Source organism: Natrix helvetica, assembly GCF_964273705.1.
Source record: "Natrix helvetica genome assembly, chromosome: 3".
Taxonomy (NCBI): domain Eukaryota; kingdom Metazoa; phylum Chordata; class Lepidosauria; order Squamata; family Natricidae; genus Natrix; species Natrix helvetica.
This window is the reverse complement of record NC_138549.1, coordinates 79,248,474-79,269,694: the sequence shown is the minus strand read 5'-3', so window position 1 is coordinate 79,269,694 and position 21,221 is coordinate 79,248,474. Positions and strand designations below refer to the sequence as shown.

The following is a 21,221-nucleotide window of genomic DNA, read 5'->3' as shown; positions in this document are numbered from 1 at the left end:
TTCAGTTGATATTCGGAGCTGAGATTGCAGTGAGACCAACTTGTGGTAGTTACAGAAAAATCATATTCCCAGGAAATTTATTTGAACAATTTCAGCATTTTCAAAAAAAAAATGGGCTTTTCTCTTTCTTCCAAGTTTTTATTTTTCCTCCCCACAAGGCTAAGTCACATTGTAGGTTACTTCCTATGTATATGTGTTTGTATGAGCGTGCTTGCATACTGAAAGCATCACATTCCCACTCTTACAGTAATCGTTCTCTCCGGAATCCCTAGTGCATTGGTTCCACATCTGAATTCCAACAACATTCACACATAAAGAATTTATTGGCAGGTTGGTGGGATGATCATTTCAGGAGGAAAAATGATGTGGGTTTAAAAGAGAGGCTGGGGTGAGAGAAGAATAAAAGAGGTAGCAAGAAATGTTAGCATTTTAAAGTTGGGTTCTGTAGAGCTTTTGCCCAGAAAATGCATTTAGTCAGGTAGAATTCTGTTCAGTACTTCACATGAAATTATTTTGCTTCTTAAAACAAATGGTGTTGGTGTACAGCTTGCCATCGTTATACACAGGATGTTCCTTTTAAACTCTTAATGAATACAGATGGAGGAGGAAATGAGCATAAGAAGATCCAGGAAATAGCTTCTAAGCTAAACAAAATGTATTAGCAATTTGTTGGAGAGCTAGATTGGAAAAACTGTTGTCTTAGTCCTTGATCATAGGAAAGAAATTGAGACTGTCCTAGATACATAAATTACTCGCAGCTAGAATTGTTTTAATCATGGGTTCTATATTATATTTCACCGTTTCTTCCCATGCCTCTTGGAGAACTGCTGTCGGGTGTGTCCCAACTTGGTCATTTAGAAAGAAAGAGCCTTTGACTGCATTTGTAGTGAAAGGAATACTTTTACCAAAGTCAAATGGTTACAAGATAGAAAAAGGCAGATCTGAGGTTTTAGCATGAAAGCTGCCTACTTACTTTCCCATTTCCCAGGTTCCCACCTCCTAACTATCTCCCTTGTCTCCAATGGGATTCAAATAAATTGTTTTGGTAACAGCTTCGAGGTTTGGCTGCCTCGGTGATGGTCCACATTCCATACCCATAGTTGTGACCTGGGGGTTGGTCAGCCAGTATCTCTGGCAGGCACTTGAAATGGTTTTGTTTTCTTTGTCCTCCCTTCCTACTTGCTAGCTCCCTCCATCCCAGGATTCATGGCAATCTGGCATCAGAGAAGCATTTATGGGGCAAAGCAGGATGGCAGGACTGACAATTCCAGTGCCATACTGGATCGATTAGATCCAATCTACTTTGCTTCCATGTTATCTTGATCTGTTTTCTTTTTACCAGAACTACAAAAATCTACCAACCAAAGACTGGTGTTATAATGTTAAGTGGAGCCCACAAAAAATATTCCCAGTTATCACAAGCTTTCACCATTTCAGAGTATTTTTATTCCTGTGGTACTTAAATAATTAAAAATCAAACACATTTTTAATCTACTGCAAATTATTGAAATTAGCTATTTACACCCTAATTCTGCAATAACAAATCTTAGTCAAACCAGCAAAATTAGTATTGAATTCTAGATTGAATTATTTATTGTTCAATTTATGAAAGTTGGCCACTGGCGATAATGAGAGAAATAAGCCTTCGCAAAACACATGTGTTGTATCATAAATGATTGTAAAGAATCTCAAACTATTATTTGAAAGTACTATATAGCTCTTGAGCAATTAAGCTTGTTTTGTAGCAAAAGAACCCCGCTATCAGCCAAACAATTAAGTCATAGTGTTCAGGTTAAGTTGCAAAATGATAATTCAATAAATGTGTTGCTACTTGAAATGGATTACATTCTCTGTGAATGCTTACACAGGGTGATTGGTCACAGTTGTAATTACTGAAACAGGAGTTAGTGGTAGTTATAAGTTAAATAACTAGAGATAGATCAGGAGAAAATGGAATTTGGTTTAATTTTAAAGAACAAAACTTTAGTAAGAAAATCACACCTATGTCCAAAAGAATACATGGCAGTGATTTAAAAAATCGGGCGGGGGACGGGAGATACTGTGTGTCTGCAAATTTTGAAAAAGTTCTTCACATAACTATATAAGGAAAGGGACAAAACCAGCATGTTTCTCTCCCTTTTCATTGTGTGGATAACATTAATAAAGGTAGGAAACTGGGCTGCTTTCATGGTCTTTGGAATATAAACCAGTTGTCTTCTATCTTGACAAAATCTACTAGGCCTCTGGAGGAATGTTATGTTCATATTTGTGAGTAAGTACTGCTCTTCTTCTAATCTACCAGGTTTGTAGCAAAGCCGAACTCCAATTCATGCAGAGAATTAGACCCAATATCTATCTTTCAATATGAATTAAAATTGCACCTAGCATAAAAATACAATATATCTGTATTCAACACACACACACACACACACACACACACACACACACATTGTATAATATACAGTAACAGCATAAACAAAAGACCCAAACATGGGTGTATCAAATTAATCTTCCTATTTAAAAAATCAGTCAAAACATGATTTGCTCTAAGGCATAACCCTCCATATACCTGCTTTCAGTTATTCCAAATTTAGCCGTGCTTGCTGTTTTTTCTGTCTAAGTTGCAATCCCCATGGGAGGCAGAAATTCTTGCATTCATATATTAGCATTTCCTATTTTGTGACAAACATTGCATCCTATAAATATGGAAGAAGGGCAAAATACCCTACTTAAAAGGTACATATTAACGCAAGATTAGTAAGAGCTGGAACCATGTAGTGAGCAATGGAAAGAAAAATTCTTCAGCTGAATCTACTTAAAAATAAAACAGCAGATGTATCTTCTGCAGCATCTGTTAGATCTGGGCAACGAGAGACAGACTGCGGACACGACGTGACTTAACAGCTCTTTATTAGTAATAGTAGTGATCCAGCTTACTCTGTGGTCGGAGGGTTCCCCTTTTATAGGGATGAGGCACGCCCATTGACCAATCAGAGGAATACCTGTTTCCCGCTGTAGGAGCGGACCTGAGGGAAGACTTATCCCGATATATGCTAATATCTAACACCCCTCCCCTCCTAGATGGGACGTTGCGGTAGGTGACATAGTCCTTTAGGTAGGTGGGTGTTTGTCTTGCTCGGGAGGAACGTCGGAGTTCAGGTTGTGTTGAAGTACTTGCAGGATTGGTTTCCTGTTGGGTTGAAGTAGTTGCAGGATCGGGTGCTTTTTCTGTTTCTGGAGGTCTTGCGTTTTCGATGCTCTTTTCCCTGGTATCTTGTTCGGCTGCGATGACGGGGGTTTGCTCAGCGGCTGTGATGACGGGGGGTTGCTCAGCTGCGTGCGTGATGTCCTGTCCCCCGCTTAGCTCGCCGGTGTCGTCGTTTCCTGGGATGAAGTTTCCCTGCGGTTGTCTTTCTGTGGACAGGAAACTTTCGCCCTCATCCCTTAAGTTGGAGTGTGCTAGGCGACCTCGAAGCTGATCGATGTGCCTTCTCCAATTCCGCCCATCTTCAAGCTCTAACAAATACGATCGAGGGCCCATGATGCCAATGACCCTTGCCGGTATCCACAATGTCCCCCCTGTGTAATTTTGAGCATAAACAGTGTCTCCTTCTCTAAAAGATCTGACCTTACTTGTAGAGTCTGGGGGAGCCGAGGTAGAATAATTCGGGTGGAGCCTGTCCAGGTGAGATCGTAGGCGGCGACCCATTAGTAGTTCAGCGGGGCTTCTACCCGTCGTTGCGCTCGGGGTAATGTGTTGAATGAGGAGGTAATGGTCAATGCGTGTTTGCCAATCCCCCGGGCCCATCCTGGCGAGGGCCTCTTTCGCGAACCGCACCATTCTTTCTGCCTGACCATTGGACGCTGGATGGAATGGCGCGATGAGGGCGTGTCTGATTCCCAACCCTGCTAAAAATGTTTCGAACTGCATGGCCGTGAATTGGGGCCCGTTGTCCGATACTAACAGATCTGGTAGACCATGGGTGGCGAAAAGCCGCCTAAGAACCTTTATAACTGCCTCTGCCGTGGTTGATGTCATTAGGACTACATCCAACCATTTAGAATAAGCATCTACAACTATGAGGAAGGTTTGACCCTGGAATGGCCCTGCAAAATCAATATGAATGCGTGACCAGGGTGCCTTGGGTTTCTCCCATTCTGTGGCGGGCGCTTCCGGGGGTGCTGGTCTCGACTCCTGGCATGGATCGCAAGTGGCCACCCACTCCTCTATTTCTTTGTCCATATTGGGCCACCACACATAACTTCTCGCTAACGCTTTCATTCTCACGATCCCCGGATGCCCCATATGTAAAGCATTCAATACCTTTTTTCGTAGCGCAAAAGGAATAACAACTCGATCCCCCCACAACAAACATCCCTGTAACACGGAGAGTTCGTCCCGTTTAGACCAAAACATTTTGAATTCCGGGCCCACATTTCCCTTTGGCCACCCCCTCCATACCCAAGTTTGCACTTGTTTTATTAAATTGTCCTTCGAGGAGAACCTTGCAACGTCGTAAGAAGAAACCGGTCCCGAATCCAAACAGTCAATGAGCAATACCGGTACTTCTGGAGTGGGGTCTGGCAAAATGTCTGGTAATGGGCAACGGCTGAGCGCATCTGCGTGCCCTAGAGTGGAGCCCGGTCGATGAATTAACTTGTAAGAGTACGCAGCCAGGAAAACAGTCCACCTGGTCATACGTGGAGAAAGGGAGACCGGAGTGGGGCGATTTCCCGCCAAAAGTCCTAACAGCGGTTTGTGATCAGTAATGAGTTCAAAATCGCGGCCGTAGAGGTATTCATGGAAACGTTTCACACCTGCAACGGCAGCCAATGCTTCTCTGTCCATTTGGCTGTAGTTCCTTTCGGCCGATGAAAGAGTTCTGGAGTAGAAAGCAATGGGTGCTTCTTTCCCGTCGGGCATCCTGTGGCTGAGGACTGCTCCAACCCCGAACGGCGATGCGTCGCAGGTCAATACCAGCGGGAGGGTCTGACTGTATTGTACAAGTAGTGAGTCAGTGGTGAGCAGGCGCTTTACCCCGGCGAATGCTGCAGCTTCTGCTCGTCCCCATCTCCATGGTGCGTTCCTCTGGAGTAGACGGTGTAGTGGCTCAGCAACGGTCGCCTTCAAGACCGGAGCTGAACACATCCTCGAACTCCTTAAAGATCTTTTCAGCGCTGCTGTTTCTCACGGCGTTGATTCCGGTGACTTCTAATCCCAGGGCTTCAAACCAATCAAGCCCCAGGAGGTTCTGCAATGGCGCGCTGGAGATGGTCACGGGCAGCTGGGCTTCGATGTCCTTAAACTGGATGTGGAATGTGCCTTGGCCCACGATGGGGACTTGGTTCCCCTGGTAGTCTCGTAGCAGGACGTCAGGAGCGCGCAGTTGGCTCTTTCTGAGGCTGGGAATGGCCTGTTTCATGGATGCCCATGAAATGATCGTCAGGGTTGATCCTGTGTCAACCTCCAGCTCGCAGGGTGAGCCCTCCAAGAGGACTGTGACTTTCAGCCTTTTGGGCCGCTTAGGGCGGACCTGATGTATCGTGGTGAGATACGTTCGCAACTCCTCTCTCTGGGTCAACTCTATCTCATCGTCTATATCCTGAAAATACTCTCGTTGAGCGTCTTGGTAGAACGCTCTTTCGGCTCTCTGTGTGAATTCTCTCTGGGGATACGCTCGCTCACTTTCTTGTGAGTAATCTCTCTGGGAATACGCTCGTTCAGCTCTTTGGGGAGTTTCTCTCTGGGTAAACACTTGTGGATTTTTCTCTGGGCGCCCTTTTTGATTTCGCCAAGCCCCTGGGTTGGGCTTCTGTTGGCGGTACATGGGTGGCTGCCGTGAGGCAGGGACTCCGCTCCGGCACACTCGTGCGATGTGCCCAAGTTTGTTGCAGTGCGAACAAACAACGTTCCTGAACCTGCAAGTAGACCTGGGGTGATTCCCTCCGCAGCTTGCGCAGGGCGGCAAACGGGATCCGGGTTTCCCCCCAGGCCTCCAGTGACTGCTCTGCATTAGGTGACTGTCCTCGAACTCGGGATCCACGTAGTCGGGGCTTGCGTCTTCGTAGTGGACTCTGGTTTGTCTCGGTGCTGGCTGGGTTTCGTTGACCCTTCGTTGTATGGTCACTGCTGATTTCTCCGCTGATTCCGACGCTCTTGCTTTGTTCAATGCTGACTGTAGGGTTAGATTCGGGTTGGCTAACAGTTTCTTTTGCAACGAAATGTCTCTTACCCCACAGATGAATTGCTCTAAGATATGCTCTTCCAAATCCCTGTATTCACAGTGGGCTGCTATTCTTCGTAGAGCTGCAACAAATTGGTTAATGGATTCTCCCGCCTTTTGAGTCCTCATGTTGAACTCTTTGCGGCTGACATGGCGGGACGGTTTTGGCGCGTAATGTGTTTCCAAGGCTTGTTTCAGCGTCGCCCATGGTACTGCTTGTATTGGAGTAGGCGCGGTGAGGTCTCTGGCCGTATTGAAGACTTCCTTTCCGCAGTAGCCGAGGAAGATATTTTTCTTTCTTGCATCGGTGATCCCCGTGTACTCATTTGCTTCGAGGAAACACTCGAAGCGAATCATGAAGGCTTCCCATTCGTCGGTTGCTGGGTCGAAAGGAGCGGGGGGAGCATGCATCGCCATCTTCTCAGTTTGAATTTGCCGCGCTGCGGTGATCTGAGATGGCTGCCGGAATTTCTGCCGAATTCCTGGGCTGGATCAAATCCGGAGATTCTTGAAGTAGCGTTCTTCGTCCTATCTGTCTCTCAATCCCACCCTCGTCGCCAATGTTAGATCTGGGCAACGAGAGACAGACTGCGGACACGACGTGACTTAACAGCTCTTTATTAGTAATAGTAGTGATCCAGCTTACTCTGTGGTCGGAGGGTTCCCCTTTTATAGGGATGAGGCACGCCCATTGACCAATCAGAGGAATACCTGTTTCCCGCTGTAGGAGCGGACCTGAGGGAAGACTTATCCCGATATATGCTAATATCTAACAGCATCAAATACTTTTGACACAGCATTTGAGAAGAAAATAAAATATTGGTGACGATGGCGGGGAATGTTCAACTTGGTTTGCAATGCGCTCGCCACCGTTTTTATAGCAAAGCTGCCAATGCATGATGCAATGAGTTTTATTTTTCAGATGGCTTGTCATTGAGTTTGACACCGAATTTTCTTTTAAAAAACATTTTCTTTAATTTCCTTAACTTCATATAGTAAATGAAGAATTATTTTTCCAGAAAAGGGCTATTAAGTGCATCACAAGATACTTGATTCCATGTATAATTTTGAACAGGCCATAGAGAACTTGCAGTTCTGGGGCCTTGGGTAGATCTTGCCTTAATTTCATTTCAGAGCTCTGGCAAAAATCATCTGTCTTGTTGCTAGTAACCTAGATGGAGATGGGGGTGGGTGGGAGATCCACTTTAAGTCTTAGCATTATATTGGGAATTATACGCTATTTGCACAAATGACTTACAATCTATTTTTTTTAAAGTCTGCTGTAACATATCCAGTGAAATAAAAATATTATTTAAAAGGCAGCTTCCTCCTTAATAAATGTCTGAAATAGTACTTGGCAGCACACGAGTTTTCTGCTGATATTTCCCAGATACTCTGAGCAACATTCTTTTTTCTTTTCTTTTTGAGGCTACTAACAGTAACGTTGAACTTCTTGCTGGATCATGTGCATTTTGGATATTTCATGCAGTGATACGATTTCAATGTTTTATCAAAATAATGGAATCATATTGACATTTTGAAAGCACAGCACAGTTGCCTTGACAGCTTCCAGACAGCCTGCCCCAAATGAGCATCTGTCATTCATAGACTGGAAGTATTTCTGTTATTTTGCTTTTTTTTTTTTTAACCTCAGTATTTTATATTTATAAGCATGTCGGTAAAAGATTGCAGTTTTATAAAAGTTATGCTATTGTTGGCAATAAATCATTAGTTATTTGTTGGCATGAGAACTGCAGAGACACTTTCAGATTGATTGAGGGGAAAAAAATGACCTTAGATTTACCCTGGGGTTAGTTAATAAATCAGAATGGTTGTTACGGACCTGCAGCAAATTAGGTCAAATGCAAAATTCCTAAGCTGATAATGAAAATCGGATTTGTTTCTCCCTTTGTAATGCACAGGGAAAGAAAGTGAATGATGGAGATACTAGCGAGAGAAATGGTGTAAAGATGCTTCCCCCCCACTTACGTAATTGCAGCATAATTAGGAAGGAGAAACACAACTGCCGTGCAAAGTGAAACAATCTGGTCCGTAGCAGTTCAGACAGCTAGGAGGGAATGAAATCCTTTATCGCCCACTTTTCTCTGTGCAAAAATTGACAGAAAACAGTGCTTATATATGAGGGAAGGGGGAGCCTCCAGAAAAGAAGGTGTGTCTGACCGACTCACATAGGAAAAAAAATGTATAGTCCATGTAGCTTCTTTAAAAAGCACAGATTATCAATTCTACTTTCCAAACTTTATGTTAGAAAGCTAGAGATCCAGAGGTATTAACGTCTGGCGTTACTTGGAGAGCTAAATGGAACAAATCCAACGATTGCTCTCATTTTTCTAAAAAGACAAAGTGCTGACACTCCTAGAGAAAATGGCAAATATTTTTACCCCAATGAAATCCACATGAAGAAATCATGTGGAAATAAATGGAGAAAAGATCTGCCAGTTGGCATATTTCATCTATCTATCATCTATCTATCTATCTATCTATCTATCTATCTATCTATCTATCTATCTATCTATCTATCATCTACCGTCTGTCCGTCTGTCTGTCTGTCTGTCTGTCTGTCTGTCTGTCTGTCTGTCTATCTATCTATCTATCTATCTATCTATCTATCTATCTATCTATCTATCTATCTCATCTATATATCAGTGGTGGGATCCACTTACCTTCCCTACCGGTTCGCAAATATGAGCGTGTGCTTGCTTTGCTCACACGCACTGTGTCTGTGCATGCACAGTGCTTGCACATTATTCAGGGTGGGTAGGCGGAGCCTCCCGTAGCTACCGCTACCGGTTCACCCGAACCAGAGAGAACCAGTTGAATATATATCATCCTCTGCTATATATCATCTATCTACCTCTGCTATATATCACCTATCTACCAGTATTTGTCTGTCTGTCTGTCTGTCTGTCTGTCTGTCTGTCTGTCTGTCTGTCTATCTATCTATCTATCATCTATCTATCTATCTATCTATCTATCTATCTATCTATCTATCTATCTATCTACAGTATCTATCTATTTATTTAGTTTCCATCCTTCTTCAGAAAATTAGTTGCTATAACTGCAGACTTCCGGTTCCGGCGGCTACGGCAACGGGCAAGTCCTTTGCCCGCTCCCGCTCTCCCGGTGGGCTTCCCCCGCTTTTGGGGGGGCACAGGATGCCCCGGAGAGGCGTCCTGCCGAGGGAGCGGCTCGCGGAGGGCCCTGGCATCGGCGGCGGCTGGTGGGGGCTTCTCCGCTTTGCTCCAGGCACCGGGGAGAAGTCTTGGAGGGCGCGACTGCGTCTCGCTCCATGCCGATCGGACAACGCAAAATTGAAGGAAGCAGCGGCGGTATGGTGAGGTACTTCCTTTCTTCATTCCCTTTCTTTTGAACTGATGGACCTTTCAGCAACTTTTAAAGTTTAACTTTCGGATTCTCGTTGGAGGTGCGGCTAGAGGGAGGGGGATTTCCCCCCCCCCCTTGGACAAGCGGCTTGAGAAAATTTTGCTCTCGCCCCCAGGGGAAGGAGGAGGGGGGAGAGCCAACTAATGATGCCTCACCCCTGTAAAAGTGACTTTCATTGGATTTAGTCCCAGAAATTATGGATGACCTGAGAATTTTTCTGAACTTTTAAAACTTTGTTATGCCTCTGAGCCCAAAGCTGACAGGGCAAGATGGCACACTTCTGTTGTCTTTATGAACTATGAAACCTGACTCCACCTTTAAAACTCAGGCTTCCGGTCTTTGTCTCCGTGTCACCCAGAAGAGTCTCCTGTGGATTGCTATTTTCTGAACCCTCTGGAGAGAAAATCTTTCTCTATTGCTAGACTGATTAAAGAAACTCCCACCTGCTTGGATCTTCTGCCTCCTGGACTCATCTGCCTGCTCTACTTCTCCAGCTGTCCAGTCTCTACATTGACTGATCTCTCTGTTTTACAAACTATGTCTCCAAAAAGACCACCACCTGGAAAACCTGGCTTTGCTACCTCTGCACCGACATCTGCAACATCCAGTCCTGCCACACAGTCAAAGATTACAGAATTGATGCAACCTAAGAGTACAGAGATGGATTTGCAACAAATGCTTCAGCAACTCATACAAGGCCAGGAAGAAATTAAGAAACAATTAAAGGAAATGAAGGAAGAAATTAAGCAGAATCAAGTCCAAATTTATAAGAACTCACAGAGACTGGACCTTGTGGAGGGTGGGGTGGCGGAGGCGAGGGGGGGGTAGAGGCTCTGCAGAAGGGTAACAAAGAACTTGATATCCAACAAATGAAAACAGAGTTTGAGAGAATGTCCTTTTATCTTAGATTTCAAAATGTTATAGAAGCAGATGGGGAAAATATAAGGGACATTATGACTAATATTTTAGCTGAATACATACAAAAAGATAAACAACAGATGGAATGGGAGATAGACCTGGTCTATAGAGTGAATTCAGCATATGCAAGAACACACAATGTACCCAGGGAGGTCCATATTAAATTCCTTAGGAAAAGCACAAAAGACGTAATTCTGGGTGTACAAAGGGGGCAAGCATTGACATATCACGACAGGGAGATAACCATCTTGAAGCAGATCCCCAAAAAAATTAGGGAGAAAAGGAAAAATTATTCGCAATTGGCAAATAAATTATACCAGAAAGGGGTGTGGTTTAGATGGTTGATGCCTGAAGGGATGCTGATATTCTGGGAGGAGACAAGAATTAGAATCAATACACCCATAGAGGCTCAGGCCTTTATGGAAAAAAATAAAGCGAACCTAGAAAAAACAGAAGACTCTTCAATGGTCACACAGGACACGGGAGGGGCCGGAGCTCTGCCAGCGGGGGGAGAAGGGGCAACATCAAGAAAGCTCAGATCACAAAAATGAATAAGAAAATCACATTGTTATAAACAGACCGAAAGTAATAATGAAATTATATCTAGATTATATATCATAATATATAAGCTGATTGAATTTTTTTTTACTAGAATTAATATGCTGATTTTATATGATCATGTATTAATGTTTTATACTTAGATGTATCTTATGAGTTTGGAGGGAGGGGGCGTCTGCCACACTTGCAACTGCCAAAATTTGTATACCATTCCACCTACCCTTTTCCTTAAAAATGTTTTTAAAAACCAATAAAATTTTCTGAAAAAAAAAAAGAAAATTAGTTGCTATTTCTCCTTGAGTAAGTAGTGCATTATAAATACCTTTATTAGAATTAGAAGTTCAGATTCTGCTCAGATTTCCAACACCAAAATGCTTGAAGACAAAATACTTTGATCTAAATACTTTGCATCAAATATTTTCTTACAGTTCAGGAGATGGTATATAAGAATTCCTTGGAGAGGGCTGAGTAGTGCAGGAGTATCTCCTTAACTAATGAAGCCATAATACAGAAGTGTCTTGGATTTCAGTTTCTATAACTGAAAAACCCTGCATTGTTACATTTCCACGTTTTCTTTTCATTGTTTCCTGTTTTTAATCTAAAGAATTATTTTTTACTAGTTATGTTAGTACAGGTTTTGTTATAGAAATAGAAATGTTTTTACATTAATTCAATCACTTAAAAAGAAGACAGAACTGATGGCTTTTTTCCTGAAAACTAAAAGTATTTTTTTAATAGTTATAGATGTAATCTAAGTGGCTGGATTATGCTCAGCAATATTTTAATATTTTTTTTACAATTATATTTTCTCTGCCATTTTCCTACCCAATTTATTTATTATTCTTGTGATTCATTTACCTTTATTTGTGTCGTTCGATCTGATGGTCACTTTCATTAATGGCTCAGTTTTGTTATTTTAGAAAGGCTTAAAGCAATATCATGAAATTTATTACTACCTCATTTTCTTTTAAAGACTATATTTTAATTACCTCCTGATTTAAAATTACAGAACAGATTGTTGTTGGTTGGCAAAGCAATGGAAATGGTTTGCAATATGGCTTTAGAATGTGATCAACAGGATTGAGTGTGGGTTTAATGTGAATCATTCCAGAACAACAGAAAGTAGTTGCTTAGTAAGAAAATGTAGAAACTATGGGTGTGGGAGAAATTAGAATGAAATTGACTTCCAATATTTGATTTGAGTTTAAAAGTTCTGATGTCCCAGCTTTTTCAAGAAGCAACTGGACTTTCTTGTTTTTCCTTGAAGATGTTTCACTTCTCATCCAAGAAGCTTCTTCAGCTCTGACTGAATAGTGGGGAATGGAAGGATTTATATACTCCTTGCAGACAGCTGGACATTTGCATTCTTTTAGAGAGTCGTTGAGGCCAAAATCTTATGTGACTTTATTATTTAATTTGGAAGGTCTGTGGATATTGTGGGCATAGGGTTATAAATGCCCTGAAATATATCTTTAGTTGTTCTGTGGAAGTTCTGCAAGAACTTGTGTATCATAATAAAATCAAATAATTGCTCTTTCTTTTTCTGCTACATTTTAACGGAATGGCTTGAAATCATTGACTATTCATGCAGATCAGAAGCATATATAGTAATTGGCTTGTGGTCCATTTTGTGCATGTGCTTTATTTTCCTAAATTGGAATATTCCTATTTCCATTTGATCATAAATACAAATGCGTACAAGTCACTTCTCACATCTGGGTGAGGACTGAACACTCTGTGCATACCGCAGACCAGTTTATTGTCATACTACAGGTAGTTCTCGACTTATGTCCATAAATGAGTTCAAATTTGGGTTGCTAAGCAAGGAAGTTGTTAAGTGAGTTGTGTCCCAATTTTTGCCACAGTTGTTAAGCGAATCACTGCAGTTAATGAATCATGCGGTCAGTCGGCTTCTCCTGTTGACTTTGCTTGTCAGAAGCTGGCTACAAAGGTTAGAAATGGTGACCATATGACCTGGGGATAATGCAACTGTTATAAATGCATGCCTATTGCCAAGGGCACACATTTTGATCACATGACCAGGAGGATGCTACAATGCTTGTAAGTGTAAACATTGGTCATAAGTCACTTTTTTCAGTGCTGTTGCAACTTCAAATGGTCACTAAACATCACATTATTTTTTTTAAAAAAAATCCCAATGTCATATTATTTAACAGAATAACAGAATTGGAAGGGACCTTGAAAGTCTTCTAGTCCAACCCCCTGCTCAAGTAGGAGTTTCTATACTATTTCAGATAAATAGTTGTCCAACCTCTTCTTAAAACCTCTAGTGTTGTAGTATCCACAACTTCTGGTGGCAAGTTATTTCCCTGATTAATTGTGCTAACTGTCAGGAAATTTCTCCTTCGTTCTAGGCTGGTTCTCTGCTTGATGATTGTAAGTTTAAAAAAAAAAAACACCTATCCACATTTTCCTTACATTTGCAAAATATTACAGTGACTCCCATTTCTCCCCCCTCCCCAAAAAATGATTTAGACCAAGATTCCAAGATTTGAGTCTTGAAATCATTCAACACACATAAGGGAAAATGTTCCACACAGCAGCCACAACAATTGTTTATTCTCATATTGCCACCCATAGTTGGTTAGAATTTGCTATGAGAAAGGTGAGGAAGGGCTGACAGGATGATATAGGAACCATCTATTGGTGCTATTGTCTTAAAAGTAAGAGAGAAACAAATTCCACCAGTTTGTAGTGGGAAAAGCATCAGATAAGCACTGCTATCCTTCATATCTCCAGTGTTCTTGGCTTTGAATTTCAAAAGTTCATTGTACCAATTGCCAAGAGACACTGAAGATTATAATTTGCTATGCAGATTTACAAATTCAAAGGCAGTGGCACTTAATTGAGCTTTATATTTCATGGTCCCAGTGTTTTAAACTGAAATGATTAACCCTCTCCTCTAAATTTGTATACCAGTGGTCTGTCAACGAAAACTCTTCAGTCTCTTCCTGTATTATCTGTATTAGTTTAAAGGCATTAGAAATCGGCTGCCATTTCAGAAACAATTCATTGGGGGTCTGTTGTCATTAGAATGCAGATATGATTGATCAAATCCCTAGCTATAAAACAGAATGGGGAGCATGACTCTTTCTTAAAATGTTTCAATTAAGACATTAATGGTGGGAAATCGGCAGCTCCAGACTAATATTAAAGATATGGATGGCCTTGGGTGCCTTACTTCCCCATTTTATAAATATAACAACTTGCTGGTTAGAATGGATCATGTGGCCACCATGTGAATGGATCATTTTCGAGAGATTAAGGGAGGAGCATGCTAAGCTGCTGATGAATGCGTTGATATATTTGCTTCCATACAGATGATCTGTGACACATATTGCATACAAGAAATATGAAACGTATACATATGATAAATGAAATGTGCGAACATTTCATTCTCCATTGATAAATTACAGATAGAAATGGGTGACAAAAATCTGGGTCTCATCTAATTATTTAAATGTAAGTCAGTAATTCTGATTATCTCTGTAGACATATAGTTCAACAATATCCAGAAGATTAGAGAAGATACAATTAAAATTTACCTGGCAGAAGAGGTATTTCCTGTTAGTTTACAACATTTTGGCCTGGGCATTTGCAGTTGAGTAAACTGTCCAAATCCATGTAACTCTTTTTTCGGCCAAACGTTCTTGCGAAAGTATGAGAAATAGATCCTACTGATTTTGAATTATGAATTTCCTGGGCATCTGTGATCCAGCTCCTTTTCCTTCGTCTTCTATGAAATTAAAGATAAGGATCTGAGTACAATCCTGACAAAAAGTGATGACCATTGTTTTGAAAATCTGCTTTCTTATATCTTGTGTTCTCTTTGACATCAAAGAGAGCCATGTAAACTATGAAATGTGCAGCTGTCAGCAGTTCAAGGAAGACTAAACTAAGAAACCAATGCCACAACTCACAACTTCTTTTACTGAAACGACTCTATCTTCATGAGAATGAAGGAGGGTCTTGTCTGAGACATTTTTATTTCTGTTATCTTTTATCTGAATTTCGTTCTCTCTACCCACTATTTTTAACATGGATTTTTATATATTATGGCACAAAGGTATCAAAGCCATCCATGCATGGAAAATATTATTTTCTTTCCTTCTGTTTTATAAATTTCATATTCACAGGTATTGGGCCAAGATACGTTTTATTTTTTTAAAAAAAAACTGTTGGTGTGAACTGAGATTTGTCTTAACTGTGTAGTGTTCTCAATTCATGTTTACTTATGAAAGTTATATACAGCCCATCTCTTACCTGGCCTCCACGCACGTATTCTGATTTCTAGGAAATAAGTTGCTATGTATTTTATGTGGTGTGTCATGTTAATGTATTGCACTCCAATGAATTAGTTTATTTATTGGATTTTTAATTAGCCTATTAAGGGAAATAGTGGGTATGATGTTACAGGACAAACTTTACAGCTTCAGTAAAAGTGTAGACATTAAATTTTTTCAGTGGATGTAACTTTAATTCCATTCATTCTGATTCATTAAGGGAATTTTGGGGAGAACAGCCAGGATAAACATGTGATGAGAGGCATTGGACATGAAGGTGGAAATTAAAGTAATCATATCATATTAATCACATGTATATTTTTTCACTTTAAGCATTCTAGTATGTAACCTAAAATTATATAACATAGATAACCTTTAAAATAATGTTTTTAAAGGAAAAAACTGATAAAAGCACCCTTAGACCAAACCAACAAAATTAAAATTTAATATTTATTTGTTAGGTTTTTATTCTGCATCTCATTTAGGAGCTGAAGGTGACATGCATAACACTCTATTCTCCCTTTGATCCCCACAGTAACCCTGTAAATTAGTTTGGATTGAGAGCGTATGTGTGTCAACCCTTTAAGGTAATCCAGACAGGAAACCAAAACTATAAGTGTTAACACAACAGGTAGTCCTTGCTTAGCAACCACAATTCGGATCGACAGCTTGGTCAGCAAGCACCGCAGCCGCTAAGCAAAAAATCACGTGACGAGGAGGGGCTTATGATCTCCTTTCCCGTTTAGTCATTAAGGCAAACATCATCTGAGCATGGCTTCTGCATTTTACTTCTGCATTCTCTATTAATGTGCTTGTTGTGAGCCACTTGCAAATCTCCCTTGTAGGGCAAAGCACCCACGTAGTGAACATGGGATGCTGCAATGGTGTAAATTACAAAGCTACTTTTTTTAAAAAAAAATGTTGTAACTTTAAACAGTCACTAAACAAGGCAATCAGTAAGCAAGGGCTACCTGTACCTTTATTGTAAGGTTGGAATAACAGATTCTTGCAAGTCTGAAAGCATTTCTCTCCCCCCCCCCCCCCCGCAGCCTTTGCTAGAAAACTAAGAAGGGTAGAGAGTTCTTAAGAAATTCCCCCAAAGGCAGATTAGTACATAGTCAGTCAATCTGGATATTTTGGTCTTAAGCTCTAGTCATAGTTCACATAGCCATAAAATGTTCCTTCACAGAATGCTCTAATCCAAAAAAATCCCTTTGCAAAGACGGAGTGGTCTGTTTCAGTTCCATTCTATGATGAAACATTTTATACTTCCTTAGCTCATAGCCTTTTGAACTGAGCTCAGGAAAGAATCAGGGGCATTTAAGGACAGATACAATTTAAAAAACATATTTCTGGTCTTCCTTTGCAAGCGAGTGGCTGTATTTTGAACTGATATGCTTAAACAGTATTCAAAGGCAGATGCATTTCAACATAGAACCATAATTAATATTACACAGTACTAAATGATGTCATCAGGTCAAAAGCAAGGCCTAAACATACTTGGTGCTTTTGCTGGATACCCAATCATTGAAGGATGTCTGTGGAGATTCTCAGTCACCCAGGTCATGGCTGACCCAAAGGTGCTTTTACAAAAGGCAACTGGATTTTATTTCTTTTGCTTGAAGATGTTTCGCTTCTCATTCAAGAAGGTTCTTCAGATCTTCTGCAGAACGGAAAAAGCTTCTTGGACGAGAAACAAAATGTCTTCAAGCAAAACAAAGGAAGTCCAGTTGCCTTTTGAAAAAGCACCTTCAGTCCAACCTCTTTGAAGAGGAGCATGTTGCTACCTTCTGGAATACATTGCATTGCAGTTGTCATCAAAGCAATTAAAAGTAGCATGAGAAAATCCCAGACAAGTATCAACCTCTGGCAAAACTACCAGAGTTTGTGTTACCAGAACCTGCGCACCCAAAACTAGCAAAAGGCTTAAAACCATAAATGCTTTGGCTCCATTAGACTATGACGAGATGAAGCTATCCTCAATGCTGTGATATGGACATCTCATCATTCTCTCCTGCCTGAAGAGAGATGCCATCTTCATAGCCTCTCTCATTGTCCACGTATGCTACCATGATGTTCATGAATGTATTGTCCTGCTGCTCATTCATAACCTGCTCATGTGTCATAACTTTTTATTTTGAGAAAAGAAGAACATGTGAATTGCTGAGAGTCTACTACAGAATACCCTTTTGTATACATTTTTGTTCTTCCTTGCAAGACTGTGAATGCTTCGGCCACTCCAACCGGTGCAGTTACATCGATCTGCTCAGTACATTCATTTGTGTGAGCTGTAAACACAACACTAGAGGGTACCACTGTCAGTTGTGCAGGCTGGGCTACTACAGAAATGCTTCTGCAAAGCTGGACGATGAAAATGTATGCATAGGTCAGTTATGTTCTAATTCTGGCATTTTGTTCTCTGCCTGTTTTAGCCATATGGAATCCATTGGTACTTAAGTAAACTGTTTCCAATTTTTTAATTTTGCAAACTAAGCCAGAATAAGCTTTTTCAGTGAAGATCTGTGATTAATTATGTTTGATTTTAGAATTGAATCCATAGCTGGACTAAGTAAGAAGTTTATGTGGTTATGAATGGCCGTGATTAAATATTGTAAATATTTCTTCTTTTTGTTAAAAAAATATATATTTACTGGTAGTTCAACTATCCTATTTGGGTTTTTTTTTTTGAACACCAAAGCAAAGCTCAAATTAGTAGATTAGAACCTTCTATTTTGGTAATCTCTGGTGTTCTTAGGGTTTGACTCTGGGTATTAAATATATTTATATGATTCACACATTGCAGCACAGACATATAATTTAATCTTATATAATAACATGCATTTAATTACTGCAAATGGTAAGCAACGGGTCAGATAGCTTCATAGTAATGTGAAATAAATATAATGTAATATTAGGCTATATTGAAATAAAACCCATAATCAGAACTCAATAATCAAAACTCAATAATAAATTGTGTTCCCAAATAAGTCTTTCTCCCCAAAAATCATTAGCTATAAATGGAGGACAAAACATCTTCATTCACTGAGATATAAACAGAAGAAACTTTGAAAACCAAGTGAATAGGTAGAAGTAAAAATGGCTGCAGATTATACAGTATAGGTGTCTTAAAAGATTAGTCTAAAGATTAGGCATATTTTTTGAAGTGGAGCTGCCTACCTGCTGAATTTAACCTGTTTTGTAATCACTTTCCTCTTTTCAATAAATTCTTTCAATGTTTTATCTGCATCCAATTTCCTGCCACTTCCTTTCTTTCCATTCCTAATACAGCTTCTCCTTAGCTTTATGGCCTTGCTATTTATTTCTCCTAGGAACAGAACTACATATTTTTTTTCTATGTCTGCAATTTGTGTGGGAGAAAGAAGGTTGCTGTAATCAGATGGGGGAATCAATTAATTTTATAAATTGGGCTCCTTATTTTACAAGTAATACTCTTAATTAATGATCATTCATACTCTTTAGCTGGGGAGTATGACTTTTGGCAGATATACACATGTAGAAGTGTATCGTATGTGGGTGTCTTATAGGAGAGAGTAGATTTCCAAAACTGGTTTCAGCAGTGGTTGGCAATCATACAATGACAAATATAGAACTTATATTTTTGTGGTTATTTTCCTACATTTTATTCTGGATTAGGATCACCTTAAATTTAGGGTTGTCTTCCTTTTGAGCAAGTAAAGAGAATGCAAAATCTTTCTAGCAATAAGAAATAGCAAAACATAAAATCCATCTCCTTAAAAAAAAAACTAGTTAAAAAGATGGCCAAAAATCTTTCTTATGAAACATTCCCCATCACTGTTTTCCCCCACCATCACTAGGCAGATTTTTTATTAATTCAACTGTTACAGCATCTTGGTGCAGCCAAATGTAGACAGACACACAATGCAAAGAGGAATAACATCAAAAAAGAACCATTTCACATATGATGCATTTTTAAGTATCGAGATCACCTAATTATAGAAACAGAGTCTTCTACATGCAGACCATTTTAGGATAAGTAAAAACCCTTTCTCCTGTTCACCATCAGTTCATCAGGACTACCTGATTATTATTTCTACAAGTATATATGATGAACTTCATATCCAATGTACAATTCCTGTCCCAAAAGAGTTGTCTATGTAGAAATCCAACTTGGAATCTGTCGCATGTTGGATAGCTACCTGGTTTTTACAGCTGCAGAGTAAGGAAAGTTTTCTAAGCAATGTGATATAACTATTGGTGTTATTGCCACTATTACTGCTACTACCATCCTTATTATCATCTTTTTTCTACCTTCTGATCTTCTTAGATTACCATACCTTACTGGATCAGAAGGCCATCTGGACTGCCATCCTGCCATGAATTTAAATCAGTGATCATTATTAGTTATCTATTCCTACTTCTTGATATGAAAGGATTCTGTAGACCAGTGGTTCCCAACCTTTTTTTGGCCCATGTCCCACCTAAGCATCTGTAAAATCCTGATACCATCCCCTCCATGATTATATAATTCTTACTTTACACAAAAAGTGAACTCTACTCACAAAGAGGCCATTAACTTGGTTTAAATAAAATTCAAATTGCCCCCATTAAAAATCAAATTGCCCCATGTTGGGAACCACTGCTGTAGATCTATGTGGAATATAGTGCGTACTTCTTTGGAGCGTGAAATAAAATGCCATTAATTAAATGTAGTGTAATGGAAATCTTAACCATAAAGCATTTACACTTGAGCTACAGACCACCACTTATCTATAAACACTGGCTAGGAATCAATTATATATTTTCAAGTTAAACATTGACTCTTTTAAGGATACAGATTATTAAAAATATAGCATTCTGTTGATTTTAGACATCAAGGTTTCTTTTAAAAAAAGATCTCTTCAAGATATTCAATATGACTTTTCAACTGTGCAGCAGAAAATTTTATACAATATTCTTTATGAGTGTACTTTAATTACACCATTTCATGCTTGGATTATAATTGCACCTATCATTCCAATGCATTTTATTGCTTCTAACAAGGTTCATTATTGTAGCTATTTATAAAAAGGTATTTTCTACAAAAAACACACAGTAATCTGCATATTAAACATATTGATGAAAGGAATCAAGATGTAATACATTTTCAGATACTTACATAGAAAACAAGAAATGATACTGAATTGTGGGATGCTTTACCCACAATTTCCAAAATGAGGCTAAGTAATGTCTTTAAAAAGCATCTTGTTGAATTAATTGATTCTATACAAATATTAGGAAATATGACAACCTGGTCATTGGAATGCATATTCAAGCATAGTTCAAATAGAAGAGTCATCTACTTAATACTGACTAATACAAGTGGGGCTTATTGGCTATCTAACTCTTAGCAGGAAAAAAATGCACCTTCATCTAGCAATAGGAGAAAATAGTTAATTGTATTCAAGCTCAGTAATGTTGAATGTGAGGACACGCCTCACATTTAAGGTAATAGAAGATGCAATTGTGTCATAACTTGAAGCATTTTGATTTAGATCTAATCAAAACCATTCTATTTCTGATGATGTATTCTGACTTGTGCCTCCTTTCCCACATAGCTCATTTGCCTTCTCTATAGATCTGCTTATACCAAAAATAGAAGCTATTACAGATAGTCCTCAACTTACGATCACAATTGAGCCCAAAATGTCTGTTGCTAAGTGAGACATTTGTTAAGTGAATTTTGCCCATTTTACGATCTTTCTTGCCACAGTTGTTAAATCAGGGGTGTCCAAACTTGGGAACTTTAAGACTTGAGGACTTCAACTCCCAGAATTCCCCAGCCAGCCATGCT

At 39.8% G+C, this 21,221-nt stretch overlaps 1 protein-coding gene across 6 annotated transcripts in view; it reads left to right on the top strand.

Annotated features, from left to right (window-relative positions):
• The window catches only part of NTNG1 (netrin G1), a 292,209-nt gene that overhangs the window by 233,424 nt on the left and 37,564 nt on the right, over positions 1 to 21,221 (top strand). For 2 of the 6 annotated variants that reach the window (XM_081949289.1, XM_081949291.1), the window contains exon 6: positions 17,628 to 17,795. The exons of the other annotated variants lie outside the window; for them this stretch is intronic. In XM_081949289.1, the coding sequence (XP_081805415.1) occupies positions 17,628 to 17,795 (168 nt within the window). The remainder of the gene's footprint in view (positions 1 to 17,627; positions 17,796 to 21,221) is intronic. 6 annotated transcript variants of the gene reach the window in all.